The sequence below is a fragment of the Rana temporaria genome, chromosome 2 (assembly GCF_905171775.1).
Source record: "Rana temporaria chromosome 2, aRanTem1.1, whole genome shotgun sequence".
Classification (NCBI taxonomy): domain Eukaryota; kingdom Metazoa; phylum Chordata; class Amphibia; order Anura; family Ranidae; genus Rana; species Rana temporaria.
In genome coordinates this window covers 299,599,026-299,624,067 of record NC_053490.1, presented here as the reverse complement: position 1 = coordinate 299,624,067, position 25,042 = coordinate 299,599,026, and the positions used below count along the sequence as shown (strand labels likewise).

General features: G+C 41.1%; 1 protein-coding gene across 1 annotated transcript in view; it reads left to right on the top strand.

Moving 5' to 3' along the window:
* Positions 1-2,375: 2,375 nt before the first annotated feature.
* The window catches only part of LAPTM5 (lysosomal protein transmembrane 5), an 82,885-nt gene continuing 60,218 nt past the window's right edge, over positions 2,376-25,042 (top strand). The window contains exon 1 of the mRNA XM_040337287.1: positions 2,376-2,504. Coding sequence (XP_040193221.1) covers positions 2,418-2,504 — 87 coding nt within the window. The 5' untranslated portion in view covers positions 2,376-2,417. The remainder of the gene's footprint in view (positions 2,505-25,042) is intronic.

The window sequence follows — 25,042 nt, the reverse complement described above, 5'->3', positions numbered from 1 at the left end:
TATTCTTCTACATATTTTGGGTAATTAAAATTGCAATAAGCGTTTATTAATTGGTTTACGCAAAAGTTATAGCTTCAACAAAATAGGGGACTGTTTTATGGCATTTTTTTTGTGGCGTCAATCAGCGATTTTTATTGTGACTACGACATTATGGCGGACACATCGGACACTTTTGACACCATTTTGGGACAATTGTAATTTTTACAGTGTAAAAATGACACTGGCAGTGAAGGGGTTAACCACTAGGTGGCGCTGCAGGGGTTAAGTGTTCCCTAGGGAGTGATTCTTACTGTTAGGGGGCGTGGCTACACGTGACACGTCACTGATGACCGTTCCCAATCACGGGGAACGGTCATCAGTGACAGTGTTACTAGACAGAATAGGGGAATGCCTTGTTTACAAAGGCATTCCCCTGTCCTGCCCTTGCCGACAGCAACCGCAGGCCTCCCCAGGAACATTGAGTTCCACAGACCCGCAGCCGCACTCGCGAGGCTAAAAAGGAATATTTCATTTTTATTGTTTCCCTTTAACCACTTAAGACCCGGACCAATATGCAGGTAAAGGACCAGGCCTCTTTTTGCGATTCGGCACTGCGTCGCTTTAACGGACAATTGCGCGGTCATGCGACGTGGCTCCCAAACAAAATTGGCGTTCTTTTTTTCCCACAAATAGAGCATTCTTTTGGTGGTATTTGATCACCTCTGCGGTTTTTATTTTTTGCGCTATAAACAAAAATAGAGCGACAATTTTGAAAAAAATTCAATATTTTTTACTTTTGCTATAATAAATATCCCCCAAAAATATATATAAAAAAAAAAAAACGTTTTTTTCCTCAGTTTAGGCCAATATGTATTCTTCTACCTATTTTTGGTAAAAAAATCGCAATAAGTGTTTATCGATTGGTTTGCGCAAAATTTATAGCGTTTACAAAATAGGTGATAGTTTTATTGCATTTTTATTAATATCTTTTTTTTTACTACTAATGGCGGCGATCAGCGATTTTGTCCATGACTGCGGCATTATGGCGGACACATTGGACAATTTTGACACATTTTTGGGACCATTGTCATTTTCACAGCAGAAAATGCTATAAAAATGCATTGTTTACTGTAAAAATGACAATTGCAGTTTGGGAGTTAACCACTAGGGGGTGCTGAAGGGGTTAAGTGTGACCTCACATGTGTTTCTAACTGTAGGAGGGCGGGGCTGTACGTGTGACGTCATTGATCGCCTTTCCCTATATCAGGGGACAGACGATCAATGACAGTGCCACTGTGAAGAACGGGGAAGGTGTGTTTACACACACCTCTCCCCGTTCTTCAGCTTTTGTGACCGATCGCGGGACTCCGGCGGAGATCGGGCCCGCTGTCCGGAGGCCACGGTCACAGAGCTTCAGAGCGCGACCCACGGCTGGGCACTTAAAGAGGACGTACAGGTACGTGCGTGTGCCCAGCCGTGCCATTCTGCCAACGTATATCGGCGTTAGGTGGTCCTTAAGCATTATTAAAATCATTGCTCCTTAAAACTTTTCTTGCATTGATACATGTCCCCTGGGGCAGGACCCGGGTCCCCATACACTTTTTATGGCAATAACTTGCACATAAGCCTTTAAAATGTATACATGTTCGTGTATCATAAACTCTAAGGCCCCGTACAGACGACCGAACATGTCCGCGGACCAGTTTCAGCAGACATGTTCGGTCGTGTGTAGGCCCGAGCGTGCAGGATTCCAGCAAACATTTGCCCGCCGGGCCTTTTCCCAGCGGGCAAATATTTCTGGACTTGTTTTAAAACAGCCCGCTGGGATCCTGCCCGCTCGGACATGTTCGGTCGTCTGTACAGACGTAGGTCGCGGTGACGGCGCGGACACCCCCCGCGTATTGTTTACGCGCGGATTTCTGTATGATGGTGAGTACAGCCACCATACAGAAATCCCCGGGCATACATGTACGGTGAAAACGGTCCGGCGGACCGGTTTCATCGTACATGTATGCTCGTCTGTACGCGGCCTAACAGTGTTTGTGTGTTCGCACACATTTTTTGCCTGTTCACATGTTCTGCTGCGAACCGAACTGGGGCGGGGGGGCTCATTCTTACCTCTAAGCTCCTGAAGGGCAGATTTTATGTACAGCTAAACTATATTGTATAAAAGAAAGGGAAAAAATGATGTTTCATAGTGCAGTAAGCCTAGAGAAAACATAAGTATAACAGGTCTGAGGAGGGATGAGGTTTCGTCCTTTACATCCCCCTTACTGCTTCTATATTTGTCACATGCTGATATAATCTTATCGATTTTGAGCTGCGCATTTATGTAAAAGAGAATGAAAACAGGAAGGAAACTGGCTAGAGTTTGTACATCAAGCAAGTTTCTTTCTTAGCAACAGTGACTTAACACAAAGACAAAATCCAGCACAGACATGGCAGCTAAACAGACTGAGGCATCTAAAAAGTCCAGCAGCTCAAAGATCCGAGCTGTGGCACATGTTCTGGCCACATACCATTTGGTGAGTCACAAAATGTATTTGTCTTATGCTTTAATTCCTAGGAAACAAACTTATTGGCAATCTTATGTGGATACTCACAAACAATACAAAGATTCAGCCAATAGGAATATTTTACAGACAGGAGGCTAGGAAACTCCATGGAAGAATTGATAGAAGTAATATACATCGCAAATATTCATTCTTCAAAAGTCTTTTCAACATAGAGTTTTCATACTCCCAAGTCTGTACCTGGACCACTTGTATCTTTGTTGTTTTTTCAAGCAATGACAATTAGGCAGTAGGTGTGCTTTCACTACTTAGTTATGTAAGAGTACAGTTGATATGTTGTCTGTGCAAATGGATGCATCATTTGCAATGTCGCTGAAAACCAAACTTGGACTAAACACTTTTTTAGTAAATATAAATAATATAAAGAAAGAAAGTTTTGCATTGTTTATAAAATATTTTGCCTTAGGCAAACAGAAAAAAAGTTTTCATTTTTTTTATGCCTCGCTTTATTTCCCTGCAAAGGTAAAGCATAATGGGCTACTATGCATCGCATATTAACCCATTATGTGTCACTTACCTGAAACCAAAGCCTGCAATGTCACCGTTGTCCCCATAAGCAGAGAGCGTCCATCTTCGCCCCTCTCCCTTCCGGGGCCAATCTGGCTCTTTGACTGGCCAGAGTCGTGTGACGTCACTCCCGCGCATGCATGCTGGAGCCGCCAGTCACGACACAAACCATTTAAAAACGCCACGATTGCCATTTCTAAATTGCGCACGTCTCTATTGTAAATATTTCCTAAACCGTGGAGGTTTAGGAGATATTTCCAGCACCTACAGGTAAGCCTTAATCTAGGCTTACCTGTAGGTGGTAGGGTGTACAACCACTTTAACCCCCCTGGCGGTATTTCCGAGTCTGACTCGGGGTTAGATTTTTGTGCTAGGATCGGTAACCCCGAGTCAGACTCGGGCTCGCCTCGCTGGATCCACAGGCAGTGTTTACTTACCTTGTCCCTGGATCCAGCGATGCCACCGCGCTGTGTGAGCGAGCGGGACCTCGCTCGATTCACACAGTGCCTCTGTGCGCCGCCGATCTCCGTTCCCTGCGACGTTACGACGCACGGGAGCGGAGAACGGCGCCAAATTCAAAAACGTAAACAAACACATTACATACAGTATACTGTAATCTTATAGATTACAGTACTGTATGTAAAAAATACACACCCCCCTTGTCCCTAGTGGTCTGCCCAGTGTCCTGCATGTACTTTTATAAAATAAAAACTGTTCTTTCTGCCTGGAAAATGTAGATTGTCCAAAGCAACCAAAAGTGTCCCTTTATGTCAAAAATGGTTTTAGAGCAGCTAGAAAACAGCGATAATAAATTATAATCACTTGCAGAATTGTACGATAGTGATTTGTGGGGAAATTCGTCATAAAAAAATAAAAATAATGACAGCGACAATTCTGCAACTGAGCAAATTTCAGTGATTTTGAGTTGATTACATTATTAAATAATTTGTATTATAATTATATTATTACTTGTTATAATTATTTATAATTATTTATTATATTATAATTTATAATTTTGTTTTTAAAAAAATGTCATACCTGGGATGCCTACTAGACTCTGGTTTGGACAGATTTAAGTGAGTTATTCCTAAGAATTACAGGCCTACAATGTAAAACGCCAAATTTCCTTGCAAATAATGGTACCGCTTTCAGCACCTTTTTTCTGAAAGAATCATACCGCCAGGGAGGTTAAGCTCTGTTTCAACCAATGTGTATGTACATTGCAGCATTTAGGTTTGTATTTTAGAGGCATAAAAGAGAATGCCTTAAACCTGTATGCAGAAAGGAGCTTATTACAACATTAATTCTCATATACACCTAAACACACATATATGCATGTAAGTTACTTTCAGTGTCAGGAATAAAAGAATATTCTAGCCAAAAAGAATATATTTACATGCATTTATATGCTTTTACGCCATACACCGATAAATACTCGTAAACACTTACATGCCAAAACAAGCCAAACACATGACAAAATGTATTCACATGACAAAACAAGGACATTTTCTTTCTTTTTTTTTCATACTTTATTACAACATTTTTATCCAGTAACAGTTACAGAATTTAAGGGAAAATAGATCTGGTCAAACACCCATTGCATCATATAGTAGGACCCGGTAACATAGCATACACAACATCAATCATTTGTTCCTGTTGAGGCGTAACAGAAACATTGGCTTTGGAGACACAGGGAGCTAATTTGAAAGCATTCAAACAAAAAAGGGGAGGTAAAACAATAAACTTCAAAACTTCACAGCTGAAACATAATCAGTTATTGTGATTGTCTGTTGGTGACAATATGTTGTCTTAAGCCGACCATAGACAGTTTAAATCTTGGTCCGTTCAGCAGGAACCAGCCGAAATTTGAACCATGTATGGGCAGGGTGAATGTAACCAGGTTGATCGATTGATCAACTTGGGTAAAACCAGCCTGTTGGATCTTACATGTGATTATTGCTAGCATCTGTTATAACCGCTAGCAAACACCACTGTATTCTCCCAACAAGGAGGACTTCCCTAACCCCCCTCCAGGAGAACACAATAGGGGGTTATTTACTAAAGGCACTGAAAGTGCACTTGGAAGAGCAGTCACTGTAGATCCGAGGGGGACATGCAAGGAAAGTAAAAAGCAGCATTTTAACTTGCAAATGATTGGATGATAAAATCAGCAAAATGATATCTCTCTCTCTCTCTCTCTCTCTCTGGAATCCATACCTCTCTTAATACAAGAAAGGACTTTGCTCGCTTTGGAAACTGCAGCTTGGCATTGCATGTTATCATTGAGCTTATTATCTACCAAAACCCCCAGATCCTTCTCCACTACGGATTCCCCCAGTTGTACTCCTCCTAGTATATATGATGCATATTCTTAGCCCCCAAGTGCATAACTTTACATTTATCAACATTAAACCTCATCTGCCACATAGTCGCCCAATTAGACAGAGCATTGAGGTCGGCTAGTAAATCGGCGACATCCTGTAAAGACGTTATTCCACTGCATAGTTTGGTGTCATCTGCAAAGACAGAAATTGTACTTTTAATCCCAGACCCAATATCATTTATAAAGATATTAAAAAGTAAGGGTCCCAACACTGAACCCAGGGATTTGTGAGAGGGGATCCCCCCATTAACAATGACTGTGTTAATGAGAAAATCTAGTGATTTTCTTTACTGCAAACCATCGCTCCTCCTATAGCCGACCTTAGAGAGTCCAATGCAGAAACTGTTGACAATTGTCACAAGTGACAATGTATTCATCTAAAAGGATCGTGGGGAGCGCAGAGAGTTCTGAGACACACTCCTGATAGAAAGATGCAGCATCGATAGGGATATTTTATTATGCCAGTGTGCCTGAAGCCTTATTGTCGATGGTTTACTACAAGAGCTGTAGAACTTGGTCAGAAATAGGTGTGGCTGTAACTAATATTCTATATAGTGCATAATAATCAACTATCATGACAAATATTGTATTCTGATAAAGTCTGGGGGTCAATATCCTGTAATAATATTCAGTATGTGTATTTGTTCTTTAGGGTCCATGCACACTGCCTTAAAAATTGCTGCTTCTACAGGAGTTTTGTATTTTGCCTGTAGAAGCAGCTCAATGTTATCCTATGTATCCATGCACATTGGGACGATTACAGGCATAGTTTGAGCTCAACATTTAGAGGCAGGTAAAAAAAAACTTCTGGTTTGCGTTTCTGATTGGAGCTTACTGGCAGAAAAAATTCAAAACTCTCCTAAACTGGCCTAAACTATGTACTAAAACTTTCTATACAAGCGCTTTTTTCTGCCAAGTGAACTGGCATTTTTTTAAGCCCGGTGTGCATGGAGCCTATTAGTTACATGAAGACCAAACTGTCCATTATAAGTGACCTGTTTTGACACTGCAGGAGTACCTTAGAAGTTGTGGTAACAATTTTTATTAAGAAGATTTAAACCATGTTAAAAAGTGTGGAATTGAAAAAAAATTAAAGGCATGTAAATAAACACACTAAATATGAATATTTCAACTTGCCAGACTACAATGATTAACACAAAAGCGGTCCTTTAAAGGGTTACTAAAGTAAAAAATGCTGTCCTTGTTGTTCGTATTTGCTTTGATGTTGCTGTAATTCCTCTCTGTTCTGGACACTTCCTGGTTGTCTGTTTCCTGATCACCACAGTACTGGGAGATTTCTCACTGTGGTGACTAATCAAGGAGGTGGTATTACCGTGTGTCTATAACCCCACAGCACCAATCCAGTTTCGTTTTACAATCCATCACTGTCCTCTATTGGCTTTCTGGCTCTGTACATCAGAGAACCAGGAAACAGCAAAAACGAAACTAAACTGCAGGTACATTATATGATTGTTTTTTATCTATTTTTAATCATTTTTAAAAGGAATCAGTTAACTATTATGTCTCTATACCCTGTAAACAGTCATTTCAGCAAAAAATGTTTTTCCTTTAGTGACCCTTTAAGTTACAGCATAGAATCTGATTGCCCACTTACAACAATTACCAGTATGCAAGTAAGCAGCAGATACTCTGTTTTAGATGTTCCCATTGATGATTACAATGAATAATTTAATGTAGTAAGAATATCTATAGCTGAACATGAGCAAACATTTTTATTGGTTTGCCCAATCAAGATCTGATCACTTCTTAAAATAATCCAGTATGCTTGGTTATCAAATAATTAAGCATTTTTGTGTAAGACATGTGTGAATCTTAATCTAAAAAAGAAAAAATCAAAAATGCGGGAAAGCCTATGTTATGACAGCTCAGGACCAATAAGGTTGTGTGTAATTGTAAGTAAAGCAGAAAGGTGGACTGATATTTTTACTGCAATGAAATAAAAAAAAAGTAGATCAAAGTCTTCTAATGGAAGGTCACCTGGTTTCCTCAGCATGATAGTTACAGAATTGTCATCGTATACAGTCACCTTGGAAAAAGGACGACAGGTTATGAGACAGATCGTGAAAGATTAATGGGTGTGAATGCACAGTTGTCTAACAGTGCATATCTACGTTGTGATACCAATACGCTGGCACCAACCAGTTGTCGCTTCATACGGAAAAGTAGATTCTTTGCATGTTTACCTAATAAATAAAAACCTTCTTCGCTTCTTAAAAAATATATTTATTGAGAAACATTTTAAATCCACAAATCTTTACTGTACCCTGGTCACAATATACTATCAAAACTTTTTAACAGTTACAATAGGTCTAATTCTTAATAAGTAAAACATGCAGAATTTTCTTTTCACACCTTGGGGTTATTTTAAGATTAAAAATACATTTTTCAAGTCACGAAAAACAATTCTGCACAGATTACTATACATATGTTTCTTTATCGGTTTCTGATGGCTTTTGACTGTAAAAGTAAAATCACGCAAGTTTTTGTGCAGACACCCCCTCCTAAACAGTTTCAGGTCAGCCATAACTGTGACTTTCAGTGGGGTATCTATTGAGGAGAACAGAAAACAGTTATTTGAAGTGGTTACAGAATAAAGATCTCTTATTTCAAGAAAAAATAAAGGTTCCACCCATATGTGGCAATTATATTTGTGAATCAAACCTTTTAGGTAGATAAGATAAACAAATAAAAGAGAAAATGATAACTCATCCAACCTAATGATATGAGTAAAGAATAAAAGATTATCAATAATAAATATATATATATATATATATATATATATATATATATATATATATATATATATATATATATATATATATATATATATATATATATACGGTATATATATATATATATATATACGGTATATATATATATATATATCTTTATCCACAATCAATGTATAAATGCCCTCCATTTCTATATAGCAAGAGTAGCATGCTTTCAGTTTCCTCAATATTTTATAATTATGATAACCTGTTTTGAGTTCCATAACTGATGTTGAAAAAAATACATCTACACTAATTAATTACATTTGACAAGGCTGCGGCTGTAGAAGAGAATAAAAAAAAAAAAGTAGAACATGCTCACCCTGAAAACACATCGACAAGTTTGTTGCAGTTAATGAAAAGTAGACACCAGATAAGTGGAGGCGCAGTTAATTTAGCCAAATTATAGAAACTGTCGATCCTATTTCTACACAACTGCCAAAAAACAAAAGTCATCTTAACTGCTCTGATGGAAATGTGTGTTTAGATTAGAGGAGCTGATGCTAGTTGACACTCCAAATAGGGTCCATGAGTATAACTTTAATGCCAGTGTATTGGGTATAGTACATGGACACCATACTATTATATATAAATTGCATGTATTTTTGGGCACCACTTTTCCTGGTTCCCGTATAGTGAAAATCAACGCATAGGGGCTAAAATGGTACAAATCCATAGTTTAAGTAGGAACATTATTCATACGGTAAACTTTTAGTATGGTTATCATTATAAATACATAAACACAACTCTATAAATTATTTACAGATATATTTTCAAAACTGCAGTCATTACTCTTACCCTGACTCATTTTTACCGAAGTTGTTATCGGCTCAATAACATAGTTTCTCTTGAGATTATTAGCAATGACAGTATTAACAATAACAATGGCCTACCCTTATTTTTTACCACTTTCATAAAATAATAATGTCCAAAACCATTGCACAGGGCAGGCAAGTATAACATGTTTGTTATTTTTTTACTTTTTCCTTTAGAATCGCTTTTAATCGAATTGCTAGATGCCTGCGTTCTGGAGAGATATGGTGCTCTAGAAAAAGGATTCTAACCTAGGCCATCAGGGTGTCATAGAATCTGTTAAATAAAAAAAATAAAAGTGCGCTTAGCCTAAAAAATAAAAGATCAGAAACTGTTGCAATCAAAAATCTTTAAATAGTGAGTAATAATATATAATGAAATGTAAGATGCACTGTTAATTGATTGTCACAAAAACAAAACAAAAAATGTAAATACGTGTAATTATTAACATATAACGTGATCAAAACCACTCTAGAACAATGAATGAAACAAAAAGAGTTAATAAAACCAACATTAACCACAACAAGTGGGACCCTAAAACTGCCCACATCATGTGGATTTAAGTTAATTAATGTTAATGTTAAAGACAGACGTGTCAATCTGGTGAATAATATACATGAAAAAATGAAAACAGAGATCATATGAGCTTGTATGAATCCTCACTGTAGGTGAATGGCCACACGGATAATTAAGCATAGAATCAGGCTTGAGTACTGTAGCTCCTTATGGAAAGACCAAGAGATTGCATGAACCTGTGTGGATCCTCCCTGTAGGCTGATGTACAGCCAGCTTCAAAGCATGGAATCAGGTTTGGATAGCTCATCCAAATAGATGAGCTAGAGGAATGAACCATAAAATCGTGTCTGACCGCCTGCAGAACGGTCAGCACAGATGGACGCCGTTTTGCTAGCTCCGATCCAACACATTTCCTCTTAGGAGACTTCGACTGGGAAAGGAGTTTTATAGAACCTGCCATTAAATAATTATGACATACTTGAAAGATTGGAATGGCAAGTTCCAGTGGCGGCTGGTGAAGTTTTAGGATGGAGGGGCGCCAGACTCCGCCCTTCCTTTTTGACCACTCCCACTTCCCATAAGCCCCACCCCTTATAGAATACTCACTCCGTCACCTGTATTCCACTTGCTTCCACCCATAGTGTCAGTAGTATACAGCTCAGCATCACAGCACAGAGTATACAGCCCTAGCATCACAGCACAGAGTATACAGCCCCAGCATCACAGCACAGAGTATACAGCCCCAGCATCGCAGCACAGAGTATACAGCCCCAGCATTGCAGCACAGAGTATACAGCCCCAGCATCGCAGCACAAAGTATACAGCCCCAGCATCACAGCACAAAGTATACAGCCCCAGCATCACAGCACAGAGTATACAGCCCCAGCATCACAACACAGAGTATCAGCCCCAGCATCACAGCACAGAGTATACAGCCCCAGCATCACAGCACAGAGTATACAGCCCCAGCATCGCAGCACAGAGTATACAGCCACAGCATTGCAGCACAGAGTATACAGCCCCAGCATCGCAGCACAGAGTATACAGCCCCAGCATCGCAGCACAAAGTATACAGCCCCAGCATCACAGCACAGAGTATACAGCCCCAGCATCACAACACAGAGTATCAGCCCCAGCATCACAGCACAGAGTATACAGCCCCAGCATCACAGAGTATTCAGCCCCAGCATTGCAGCACAGAGTATATAGCCCCAAGATCGCAGCACAGAGTATACAGCCCCAGCATCGCAGCACAGAGTATACAGCCCCAGCATCGCAGCACAAAGTATACATCCCCAGCATCACAGCACAGAGTATAAAGCCCCAGCATCACAGCACAGAGTACATATTACCCTCCTCCCTGTACATATTACACCCACCTGTAGATATTTCCCCACCCCCCCTGTACATATTACCCCCTCCTGTACATATTACCCCCTGTACATATTTCCCCATCCCCCTGTACATATTACCCCCTCCTGTACATATTACCCCCCCTGTACATATTACCCCCCCTGTACATATTACCCCCCTCCATGTACATATTACACCCTCCTGTGCATATTAACCCCCCCTGTACATATTAACCCCTCCTGTACATATTAACCCCCTCACTGTACATATTACCCCCCTCTCTGTATGTAGTACACCCTCCCTGTACACAATACCCCCTCTTGCCCACATTTACCCCCCTTCCTTTTACACATCCCTTCATGTATTGCATCCTCCATGTACATATTGCCCCCCCCCAACCCCCTACACGTTGCCTTATCTTTTCTGCACTTGTCCACCATCTCCAAAAATATGCCTGGTAGGGGTTAAACTGAAGCTGTCGCTGAGTTCATGGAGTACAGGGAGTATATGTACATGGAGTACAAGGGGAAAAGTTAAGTACTGCATATGTTACATAGAAGAGAGGAAAGAGGGGCTTACAGACGGTGTGCAGTCTGGACTTTAGAAGGAGCTGCCGCCCCCTCCCTCTCTCAGAGATACTGCTGGACAGTGGATATCTTACAATTGGCTGATGCTGCTGTCCTGTATCCTGTGGCTTGCATACAGTCACAGACTAGCTGGCTGAGTGTTCAACAGTTCCAGGCGCACTGAGCTCGAGAGTCCCGACGTCACTTCCTGTTCTTCCTGTGACGTTGGGACTAGCACAGAGACGTGCGGGTGCACACATAAAGTGTGCACCCGAGCCATAACAATACAGTCCATCGCGCCGGAAGCAAGTGGCGCGATGGAGAGCGCCACAAAGGCATTTTTTTGCTGCCAATGTAGCGCCTCGTCTGCAATCCGGTGATTGCACAGATGTGGCGCTACCCACACAGCACTGTGCTCGGCGCCCGGCGCTCGGACACAATGCACCTAAGGACCTTTTTTGGAATTGTGTTTTCCTTAAAGGGACATGTTTAAATAACAAATTTTTCATTATTTTTTTATTTTTTAGATTATGTTTTTTTTGTTTACTAACTGGGGGAGGGGGGGCAGTGCCCGGGCGCCCTCTATGTACGGGCCGCCACTGGCAAGTTCTATGACACCCTGATGGCCTAGCTTAGAATATTTCTTCCAGAGCACCATATCTCTCTAGATCGCAGGCATCTAGCAATTAGAGTTAAAGTGATTCTAAAGGAAAAACTAAAAAAATAACAAACATGCTATACTTATGTGCTCTGTGCAATGGTTTTGCACAGAGAAGCCCTGATCTTTTTCTTTTTGGGTCCCCGGGAAGGGAGCAAAAAAATGTATAAAATAAAAAGGAAATAAAAATATAACTAAAAATATACATCTATAGATATCTATCTATAGATATATCTATAGATAGATATATATCTATATATAAAATAACAAACATGTTATACTCTCCTGCTCTATGTAGGGGTTTTGCACAGAGCTGCCCTGATTCTCCTCTTCTCGCTGACTAACCCCCAGCCAGAACGGCTTGGATGATGGGGGCAAGCTTAATGAGGAGAAACAGGAAGTCAGAAATTCAGACAAAGAAAAAAAACATTTAGAAGGGAAATCAAAGGAAAAGGTAAGTAAACCAACAATGGACTATCTAAAAGGGGTTGTAAAGGTAAAACATTGTTTCCCTAAATAGCTTCCTTTACCTTAGTGTAGTCCTCCTTCACTTACCTCATCCTTCGATTTTGCTTTTAAATGTCCTTATTTCTTCTGAGAAATCCTCACTTCCTGTTCTTCTGTCTGTATACACACAGTAATGCAAGGCTTTCTCCCTGGTGTGGAGAAAGCCTCTTGAGGGGGCGAGCAGGAGGGTCAGGACGCTCTCTACTTTGCAGATAGAGAAAGGAGCTGTCTGTTAGTGAGTGTCCTGACACTCCTGCTCGCCCCCTCCCCTCTCAAGAGGCTTTCTCCACACCAGGGAGAAAGCCTTGCATTACTGTGTGTAGTTACAGACAGAAGAACAGGAAGTGAGTTTTTTTCAGAAGAAATAAGGACTTTTAAAAGCAAAATTGAAGGATGAGGTAAGTGAATGATGACTGCACTAAGGTAAAGGAAGCTATTTAGGGGGAAAAAAATACCTTTACAACTCCTTTAAAGGAACATATTTGGAAAATAAAAAACACATCTTTACAACCTCTTTAAATATACTACACTACGGTGGTTTGGGTATTGAAAATGAGCAAAGGATTTGTGAAATCATTGATGATTGGGGGGTAGATCCACAAAGAACAATAGATACGCCGGCGTAATTTCAAAATTCCCGCGTCGTATCTTTGTTTTGAATCCTCAAAACAAGATACGACGACATCTCGGCTAGATCCGACAGGCGTACGTCTTTGTACGCCGTCGGATCTTAGATGCAATTTTTCAGCGGCCGCTAGGTGGCGTTTCCTTTGAAATCCATCTAGAGTATGCAAATTAGCTATTTCCGACGATCCACGAACGTATGACCGGCCGTCGCATTTTTTTACGTTGTTTCCGTTCAGCCTTTTCCGGCGTATAGTTAAAGCTGCTATATGGTGGCGTACTCAATGTTAAGTATGGCCGTCGTTCCCGCCTCGTCGTTTGCGTAAGTCGTCCGTGAATGGGGCTGGACGCCATTTACGTTCACGTCGAAAACAATGATGTCCTTGCGACGTCATTTGGAGCAATGCACCCTGGGATATTTTAGGGACGGCGCATGCGCCGTTCGTTCGGCGCGGGGACGCGCTTCATTTAAATGAAACATGCCCCCTACCTGGCGAATTTAAATTCCGCACCCTTACGCCGCGAGAGATACACTACGCCGCCGTAACTTACAGCGCAAATTCTTTCAGGATTAAAACCAACAAAAAGTAAGTTACAGAGGCGTAGCGTATCTTAGATACGCTGCGCCCGGCGCAGATGTATGTGGATCTGCCCCAAAGTATTAAATAAAATAAATTGGACCATATAAAACTGCAGTAGTAAAAATGTCTGTGACAAATGTTCTTGTCAGCAAAGGGTTAAAGTACTAAATTAGCTGCAGTGGAGGGCAGGGTTGATGGATCTGCCACACGTCAATGCTATCACATAGGGGGGTTGTTAGACTCCATGTGATAGCAATACAGGTACATAGGAAAAAATGGAACAAAAATAAATAGTAATACAAATAATAATAGAAAAAAAAATCAAAAGCACAGCACCCTCTCACTCCCATACAAACACCAATGTAAATGCAGCATAGGGCCCACATGTGTATGTGAATATAAAATGTGAAGTATCACCATGAACATCAGAAAGAAAACAATAATTCTAGGGCCATAATTTATGGATAACTTCAAACTGATTACCTGTAAAGACGTTCAAAGCATTGCTTATGAAGAATATTTTGTACCATAGGTTTTTGTATTTCACAGGTGCAAACAATTTTAAGGCTTGGCATGTTTGATATCAATTTATTCAACACACCACCTTGTTGCTAAAAAATAAGTTTGCATCGAAAATTACTGCACAAGGCACTTTATAATTAAATGTTACTAAAAATTATATTTCCATTTCAATATGAAGCTGCAAATGTAAATGACAACCTAAAGGTGTTCAGTAATTTTGTGCTTGTTTGATTGGCTCACTGATATTTCACACGTCTGCTCTAAGATACAAATACTGTAACATTGTAGGCATCCCCAGCAATAGGATTTAAATTTTTTGGTGAAATATTCCCTACTTCTAAAGGGATTCAATCACTAAAGGTGTACCAGGGGATTATAAGGAGTGCAGACCCTCCTATTCAGGAAACAAGCCTCATACACACGACCAAGTTTCTAGACAAAAACCAGCTAGAAACTTGCTGGGATTTTTTTTTTTGCCGAGGAAACCGGTCGTGTGTACATTTTTAGATGAGGAAACTGGCGGAGATCCTGTCGAGCCAAAAAGAGAGCATGTCTTCTTTTTCCTCTACGGGAATGGAGAAACTTGACTTGTCGAGTTCCTCGACAGCCTAACAGGGAACTCGACGAGGAAAACGATGTGTTTCGCCTGTCGAGTTCCTCGGTCGTGTGTACGAGGCTTCAGTCTTATAGGAACATAGAGGAATAAACAGCATTTTCTTCAGAACAGAAAAAATAGGAATCTTCTACAAAGTTTGTTAAAATCCTTGCAATGTACATAGATCACCCATATGGGATTTTTTATTTTATTTTTTATAATTTTTTCTAATAGGAGTTACATTTCAAAGTGTGTCTGGGCAAAAAAACAAAAAACAAAACAAAAAAAATTCACATTTGCCCATTAACCACTTGAGACCCGCGCTGTAGACGAAACTCCCGGGTGGACGTCCCTGGACGTCCTTTTATTTGCATTCCCTGCGCGTGCAGTGGGGAAAAACTGTGCCCGGCGCATCACTGAGATGCAGATGCGCGTGCCTGGCGGCCGCGATGTCCGCCAGGTACCTGCGATCGGCAGTGACAGCAGGGACGTGGAGCTCTGTGTGTAAACACAGAGTTCCATGTCCTGTCAGGGAGAGAGGAGACCGATTTGTGTCCCTTGTACATTGGTCACCTCCCCCAGTCAGTCCCCCTCCACATACAGTAAGAATCACACCCATGGAATACATTTAACCCCTTCCTCACCCCCTAGTGTTAACCCCTTCCCTGCCAGTCACATGTATACAGTAATCAATGCATTTTTATAGCACAGATCGCTGTATAAATGTGAATGGTCCCAAAATAGTGTCAAAAGTGTCCGATATGTCTGCCCCAATATCGAAGGCCTGACAAAAAAAATCGCAGATCGCCGCCATTACTAGTAAAAAAAAACATAAATCTATCCCCTATTTTGTAGGCGCTATAACTTTTGCCCAAACCAATCAATTTAACAAAAATATGTAAAAGAATACGTATCGGCCTAAACTGAGGAAAAAAATATAAAAAAAAAATTGGGATATTATTATAACAAAAAGTAAAAAATATTGTGTTTTTTTTTTCATTTTTTTTGGTCTTTTTTTGTTTATAGCGCAACAAATAAAAATCGCAGAGATGATCAAATACCACCAAAAGAAAGCTCTATTTGTGGGGAAAAAAATTATAAAAATATAATTTGGGTACAGTGTTGTATGACCACGCAATTGTCATTCAAAATGCATCAGCGCTGAAAGCTGAAAATTGGGCAGGGCAGGAAGGGGGTTTAAGTGCCAAGTAATGAAGTGGTTAAAATTCTCTAATTACAGAAAATATCTAATGATCAAGCCAGAAATCCAGTGAGTTTCTAGCTTTCTGTTTAAGTTGGGAACATTGCCTCTGCTGCACTGAAATCACAATCAGCATTGTCTCCTCTCCTGCTGGAACACTGAATGCTGCTTGGGATTTCAGTGCAGGACAAAACAATTTTCCCAACTCAAACAGGAAATTAGATGCTTACTGGTTATCTGGCTGATCATCAGATCTTTTTTTGTACTTGCAGAGTTTTTAATGAGACAGAACATGGGGAAAGGTGAATGTAGCACAGATGTTTTACATGTTTTCTCTTTTAATCTGCCAGATACACACTTTAAAGTCTGAAAAGAACAAGTATTACCAGTTATTATTAAGGTATTGCTCCTAACAAAACTTTTTTTACTTGAAATAACGTTGGTAAGGATTGATGTATGCCACTGATATGCTTTAAGTGAGGTATCTTTTTTGTTTCCCTTCACTTTCTACCTTGATTAAGGCATAAACGTGGCACAGATGGCAGACAGAGGTTCTAACCCTTTTAGTGGCAATGCACCCCCTTTATGAGGAGTAGTAGTGCACAGACAAAAAAAGATGGGTAAGTTAGAAAAAAGGCATACATAAATGTAAATACTTTTAACCAGTTTTCACCCACGCTATACCCAAAAGGCCCCTACAGCGCAAGCCTTTACTTTTTGAAGGATGTCCATGGATGTTCTTCCATGAGCGAGCTGCCCGCAAAACCCCTGGGGCACACATGGGTTGTGCTCTGTGACTGATGTGTCCTTTGAACACAGCTGAGCACACATCGGTTTAAAGGGCAGGGACAATTACAGCGATCCTTTACCATGTGATCAGCTGTGTCCAATCACAGCTAGTCACATGTAAACAGACTTGCTAGTGATCAGCTCTCCTTTCCTCAAACGCTGTCTCTATATCAGGGAAGGAGAGACAATAACCAGCAAGTCCAGCAAGGGCACAATGAGTACATTGTTTACACTGATAATCAGGACACGGATCATCAGTGCCCTGATCATCAGTGCCCATCATTACAGCTTAGTAGTGCCCATTAGTATAGCTTATCAGTGCTGCCTATAACTGCCCATCAGAGCAGCCTCATCAGTATCTCCTCATTAGTGCCCATCAATGCAGCTTATCAGTGCCACCCAACAGTGCCTATCAGTGCCACCTATCACTGACCATCAGTACCGCCTCATCGGTGCAGCCTCGTCAGTACCTCCTCATTAGTGCCCATCAGTGCAGCTTATCAGTGCCCATCAGTGCTGCCTAATTAGGGCCCATCAGAGCAGCCTCACCAGTGCAGAATTCCATTAAAAAATTAATAGGGTAAAAACAAAAAGCTCAATAAAAGATAAAATAACAAAGCCAGCTTTTTAGGAGATATTTCTGATGTTTGATGTACCCAGTCATCCTTCAAACCACTTCCTCTGAGCCCAGATTATCCTGGACCCACTCCAGCCTGTTACTGGACAGTGAAAGGAGAAGCAGCACAGTTTGATTTTTGGCAGCACATGATCTGATTGGTTACTACCTCTTCGCATGCTCCAGCTTGCAGGCTGATATCAGACCAAATTCTGGTACATACACTACTTATATCTAAATGGTACAATTAATGATGTATTAAATAGTAACTCCACTTCTGTTGATAAAAATACATTACCCTCTAGGTGATCAATATACATTGCAAGGATTTTAATAAACTGTGAGGCCCCGTACACACGACAGAGTTTCTCGGCAGAATTCACCGAGAAACTCGGTCAAAACCCGGATTCTGCCGAGAAACTCTGTCGTCTGTACAGTTTTGGCTCGATGGAGCCGCCGAGGAGCTCGACGAGAAAATAGAGAGCATGTTCTCTATTTTCTCGTTGTTCTATGGGAGAAGGCGGCCCGCCGAGCTCCTCGGCGGCTTCATCCCAGAACTCGACGAGGAACTCGACGTGCTTGGCACGTCGAGTTCCTCGGCCGTGTGTACGGGGCCTTACAGATTCCTGCCTGTTTCAGCTCTGAAGAAAAAGCTGTTTATTCTATATTGTGTATGTGTGTGTATATTAATTCTAAATGGGAGTAACTTTTTCATTATCATTCAGCTGGTGCACTCTCTGTGTTCTGATAAAAAGAGTTGCAGTGTCTGAAAAATAAAAAACCTTCAACAATATACAGTGGCCCGGATTCAAGAAGCAATTGCGTCTGCGTAACCATAGTTACGCAGCGCAATTGCTTACTTCCCCCCGGCGTAACGAGTTCTCCTGATTCAGAGAGCTCGTTACGCCGACTACAGTCTAAGAAATGCGTCGCATAAGCCTCCTTATGCCTTCATATCTTAGGCTGCATTCTTGCGTTGGCCACTAGGGGGCGTTCCCATTGTGGTCAGCGTATAGTATGCAAATTGCATACTAACGCCGATTCACAACTTTACTCGAGCCCTGCGTATGCAATTTACGTTGTTTCCGTACGGCGTGTTTAGCGTAAGGCTGCCCCTTCTAATAGCAAGGGCAGCCAATGCTAAAGTATACCCGTCGTTCCCGCGTCGCGACGTTTACGTTTACGTAATTTGCGTAAGTGATTCGTGACAAAGGGGCAAATCTACCTGAATCCGGGCCAGTATATATAGACAGAGAGGGAGTTTGTTTTTTCCACCAATGTAGAGCTGTTCTTTAATAATTACAGAGCTGCATTTATTTGTGTATTTTATATCTGCCTAGAGTTCAGCTTTAAGAAATCAGTATAGGTGAAAAACCTGCTCTAGCTATATCAGGCTCAGTCTCACTTCAGCCAGTAGTTGTAAATGTTAATTTTATTGTTACATGAAAAAGCAGTTCAAAGGATTGTTTGGATAATACACTCATATTTTACTCCCCTGGGAAATAGTTGATCCCATATCACCAGATTAGTGACAAAAGGGAGTGGGGTAGACTGATGCATGAAGAACTAAAAGTTGTTTCATTATCTTCTTCATGCGTCATGCATCATCACAGCTATTTTGCACTGTCTGAATACTTAAGCCAAAATAAAAGAACAGTGTGCATAAAACTAAAACCCATGACAACCAATTAGCAAGTACCTTTCATTATGATTGCCATATTCTTATAAATGGTCAAAACTGTCAGGTTACTAAGGGCAAAGTCTGTCACATTTTGGTTTCTCTAAACAACAGGCTATAAAAAAAACTAAGCAATGTTCAAAACTGTTATTAATAATTTCATATGAGATTCATACCGCTTATCGTGTATTTGTGAATACTGAAATGACACTGTCCATTGTGTAAAAAAACCTTGGAGGAAACCTAAACTGTAGACCACAAATCATAACCTGTGGGTGCTCCCTGCTAATTCCCCCTGGCTTCATACGTAAGCTTGTTGCCACTACCCGGGGGGGAACACTTGGGCAGTTAAACCATGTGGTTTTTATAATTTGCTAGCTTAGTGTGGTAGTCTGTGTGTACACTTGAGAGCTGAGGCACCTGGCCATTATTAATGACAACATGTCATGATTTTAATGGGGTTTTGGGTGGAGGTGATGTTTCCAGTGTTTTGTATTTTCGTATAATCAATAAACTGTTTTATGTTGTAAGGCTATACTGCTTGATCTCTTTGTTGTAACTGTTTAGGCAAGAGATATTCTTGTCTCAACCGGAAAACTTAAACTGCCAGTGCTCAGCTCCCTTTCAAAACTCTAGTTGTTGGTCAATATTGTACTTTCGAAATTACTCATGAGGAAAATGTACGAACATCAAGACTCTTGACTTCACTTGCTGCATTTTTACTTCAATTCAGTAGTTTAAAAAGTATTATGGCTATAAACAGTCATGGAACTAGCATTTTCAGAATATCAGTGGCAACATTAGTGAGCTGATTTCCTTAAGTATATATTTTTTAAACTGGGTCTAAAGGCAAACATTTTGGGGCAGATCCACAAAAGAATTACGCTGGCGTATCTATTGATACACCGGCGTAATTTTAAATTTCCCACGTCGTATCTTTGTTTTGTATCTTCAAAACAAGATACAATGGCATCTCGGGTCGATCAGACAGGCGTACGTCTTAATACGCCGTCGGATCTAAGATGCAATTTTTCGGCGGCCGCTAGGTGGCGTCTCCGTCAAAATCCACCTCGAGTATGCAAATTAGCTAGTTACGGCGATCCACGAACGTACGTCCGGCCGGCGCATTTTTTTTATGTCGTTTGCGTTTGGCTTTTAAAGCTACTGTTAGGAGGTGTACTCAATGTTAAGTATGACCGTCGTTCCCGCGTAGAAATTTGAAATTGTTACGTTGTTTGCGTAAGTCGTTCGCGAATAGGGATTTGCGTAGAATGACGTCATCGTCGGAAGCATTGGCTTGTTCCGGGTTAATTTCGAGCATGCGCACTGGGATACCCCCACGGACGGCGCATGCACAGTTAAAAAAAAACGTAGTTTGCGTCGGGTCGCGACGTATTGACATAAAACACACCCCCATCACAGAGATTTGAATGCCGCGCCATTACGCCGCCAAAGATACACTAGGCCGCCGTAACTTACGGGGCAAATTCTTTGAGGATTCGAAAAAAAAGGTAAGTTAAGGCGGCGTATTGTATCTTAGATATGCTACGCCCGGCGCAATAATGCGCCGCTGTACGTGGATCTACCCCTTTTAGTTTTGGATTGAGTGCCATGGTTTTAGAGACCATGTCAGGTTTTTATTTCACCCAAAAATAAATAAAAAATAAAGTTTTGGCTTCAGATCGACTTTAAGTTTAGGTTTCCACTGAAACTTGAAGCAGAAGCAGACCATCCAGAGTCCTTTGTTGCCCATTGATACTCATCGACTTAACGTGCTCTTCAATAGGGATGAGATTTGGGTTCATCTCTACAGAAGATCCAGCCCAATCACAGACCTTTAGGCTTGGTTCACACTAGTGCGAATTGAATACGGGTTCCTTGCATCCAATTCGCAATAGCAGGAGATTGTGACCGGCTCTCAATGGAGCTGGTTCACACATCTCCGCTGCGGCAAATTTGCACAGGGGTCCTGTGCGTCTTTTGGTTCATTTCAGGACCAAATTCATTCAAAAATTTGGGCTGAAACAGTGAACGGGGACGCACCAGACCCCTGCTGTGAGTTGCATTCGGAAATAGTGTGAACAAAGCCTCAGCTATTTTATTACAATGTTTTTTTTTTTTTTTTACTTTTTCACAAGATACTTGAGTGAATGCAAGAGTAAGACGCACCTGAAAAACTCATCAAGTACTCAAAACTCATCAATGGGATTTGAGTAGCTCATAGATTCTTAAGATAATTTTCTTTGAGGTGAAAAAGTTCAACTCTAACAAGAGTGTGCTATCGTTTACAAAGCTTCGGCTTCGGCTGGTATATCACTTATTTTGATCTTATTGAACAGTTTGGAATTTAAATAGTAGATATTACAGATCAAAGATTCATTTTTTTTAAATGTTCTTTCAGGTTGGCTGATCAATGGCTATATAGAAAATCTGACACTACGACCATTCAAGGGGGTTTGAAATGGAGTTCATCCTGTGACAATTATCATTTTTATTTCCTTGTGAGCCTTTTCTGACATAAATAGTTTTCAATGACAGCAGTAACAGAATGCTGCAGAAGGGTGTTGCTAGTGACAAACAATTTCACGCCTCTGATACTCTGAACCTGGATTAGCAATATCAAAGGTTTGCATCAGCAGGAATGAGATACACATGTTTCAGATTGTGTCCAATAATTAAGCAGATTTTGGCCTCATTTAAAGATTTACTGTCAAATCTATGGAATTCAGCAATATGATCCAAGCTGTAAAGTAGAACAGTAAACATTCCTTTGATTGGTCTACAGTGGAACCAAATATGATACACTGTGCTCTTGGCTTGCTCCACCATCTAGTCTCACTGTTTTTCTTAAGTCTGGAGAGTTTTTCGTGGCCATAACCTCAAGTGCACCAATGAAGAAAAAAGCATCTAAGATGCCCCAGATTTGATGTGAGATTATACAAAGTAGTAAGAGGATGAAAACATTAGAAGAGCTCACTGGCTCAGGTTAGGCTGCCAACAATAGACAGGGCTACCCTGCAGTGGGTACCCCAGCAAGCTACCCTGTCCAAATAAATTAATACAAAAAAAAATTGTGGGTCACAAAATACTCGCTCTTCATCAGGGCTACAACAAAACACAATATAATGTAAATGTAAATGTGACTGATAAAATCATAGATAAAGTATAACCAATCATAGAAAATCATGGATAACAAATATATATATATATATATATATATATATATATATATATATATATATATATATATATAGATATATATATATATATATATATATATATATAGTACCGGTACATGAATTCATACATATACACAAACTGTACATGTGCACAAGCATAGAAATGAAGATGTGACAGGTTCTTAGCTTCTAGATTCCTATTTACCCCAAGTCTTGTAGAGATCAATATTGAACCCCCGAGGAATTTCAGATCATTCTCTTTTGTCAGTTACCTTTATATCAGGACACCTGGAATCGAATTGAAACCTTTTTGGCTGGATCTTTTTCCAAAGGAAGATCTTGTGCCTACTTCTATTAAGGCTTGTTTTTTTCATATTGTGGGTTCTACTTCCCCAAGGGTGGTATGGGATGCCCTTAAGGCTTTCCTCCAGGACCTGTTAATTCAAAAATATTAGTGCCATTAAACCGGCTTCCCATAGGAAACTAGAATTCGCAAAGGCAGAGACCTCTATGGCAGAAGCAAATTACATTCTGGACCCTAACCTAGACAACCAACTTGAATGGCTATCCTCTCAGAGAACGTTGAATGAGCTGTTGGAGGTTAGGGCCAGGAATAAAAAAAATGTTCATAGAAGGTTGATCTGGGCTGAGGGGGAGGCAACGTTCAAGTTGTTGGCTCAGATAGTGCAGTCCCAATCTAATCCTACTCATTTTTCGGCTCTGAAGAATGAGGGGGGAGAGATCAACACCCAGACGAGCTCTGTTGTGTCGATTTTTCAGTTTTACTATCAGGACCTAGATACCTTTAGGGTTGACTATAACCCAACTAAGTTAACCACTTACCTGGACACTATTAATTTTCTGGCTCTTCAATCGGTAGATCGGGAAATTATTAATGCTCCACTTAACCTAAACGAATTGGAAACTGCGGTAGCTAGTTTACCTAACCCCAAAACTCCAGGGGTGGATTGACTCCCTAAAGAGATTTAAAAATAATATAGTGAATATAGTGAAGTGTTGCTCTCAGGTCTTCTTCATACATTTAATGAGGCTTTTTCTGTAGGTCCTCTCCCAGACTTTATGGGTGATGCCGCTATAGTAGTTATAAGAAAGATAAAGAAACTTTATATCCTGAATCCTATAGACCTATTTTCTTATTACCCACCCATGTTAAAATACCCGCTAAAGGTCTCCGACTTTGGCATTTTGTATACCAATGTTCTTGTATCCCTGGTATCTCTTGTCAGCTCACTGAGCAGTGGCGGCTGGTGCTCAAAATTTTTGGGGGTGCGCAAAGGAAAAAAATAATTGCAGTCTCACTGTGCCCAAACGCAGCCACTGTTACATGCCATCAAACGCAGCCACTGTTACATGCCATCAAACGCAGCCACTGTGCCATCAATTTGCACCACTGTGCCATGCCATCAAATGCAGCCACTGTGCCATCAATTTGCACCACTGTGCCATGCCATCAAATGCAGCCACCATGCCATCAATTAGCACCACTGTGCCATGCCATTAAACACAGTCACTGTGCCATGCCATCAAATGCAGTCACTGTGCCATCAATTTACACCACTGTGCCATGCCATTAAACGCAGTCACTGTGCCATGCCATCAAATGCAGTCACTGTGCCATCAATTTGCACCACTGTGCCATGCCATTAAACACAGTCACTGTGCCATCCATTGTCACCACTGTGCCATGCCATTAAACGCAGCCACTGTGCCATACATTGTCACCACTGTGCCATGCCATTAAACGCAGTCACTGTGCCATCCATTGTCACCACTGTGCCATGCCATTAAACGCAGCCACTGTGCCATACATTGTCACCACTGTGCCATGCCATTAAACGCAGCCACTGTGCCATCCATTGTCACCACTGTGCCATACATTGTCACCACTGTGCCATGCCATTAAACGCAGCCACTGTGCCATCCATTGTCACCACTGTGCCATCCATTGTCACCACTGTGCCATGCCATTAAACGCAGCCACTGTGCCATACATTGTCACCACTGTGCCATGCCATTAAACGCAGCCACTGTGCCATCCATTCTCACCACTGTGCCATCCATTGTCACCACTGGGCCATGCCATTAAATGCAGCCACTGTGCCATCCATTGTCACCACTGTGCCATACATTGTCACCACTGTGCCATGCCATTAAACGCAGCCACTGTGCCCTTTAATGGTCGCTGCTGTGCCAATTGTCCCCACTGTGCCCTGCAAATTGCTTTCTTCCCCCCCGCCCGGCACTTACCTTTACTGGTTTTAGGCATCCACGTCCCACGATGTCTTCTCCCGTCCTCGATGACTGACAGGCGTCTCAGCCAATCAGGTTATCGGTAGCCAGAACCGGCCAACCTGATTGGCTGAGACGCCTGTCATCTTATTCAAGGGGCGTACAGTCTGTGCGCTCCGAGAATAAGCTTCCGGGACCCGAGGGCTGTATTGGGAAAGCCTATCAGAGCTGTTGGCTTTGATAGACATTTCCGTACAGCCAACCAGCTGGCGTTATTCAGATGGCCGGACATTGAGCGCCGACCATCTGAATAACAGCGGCAGCGGCGAAAATAACATAGATTCGTGCAATGCATGAATC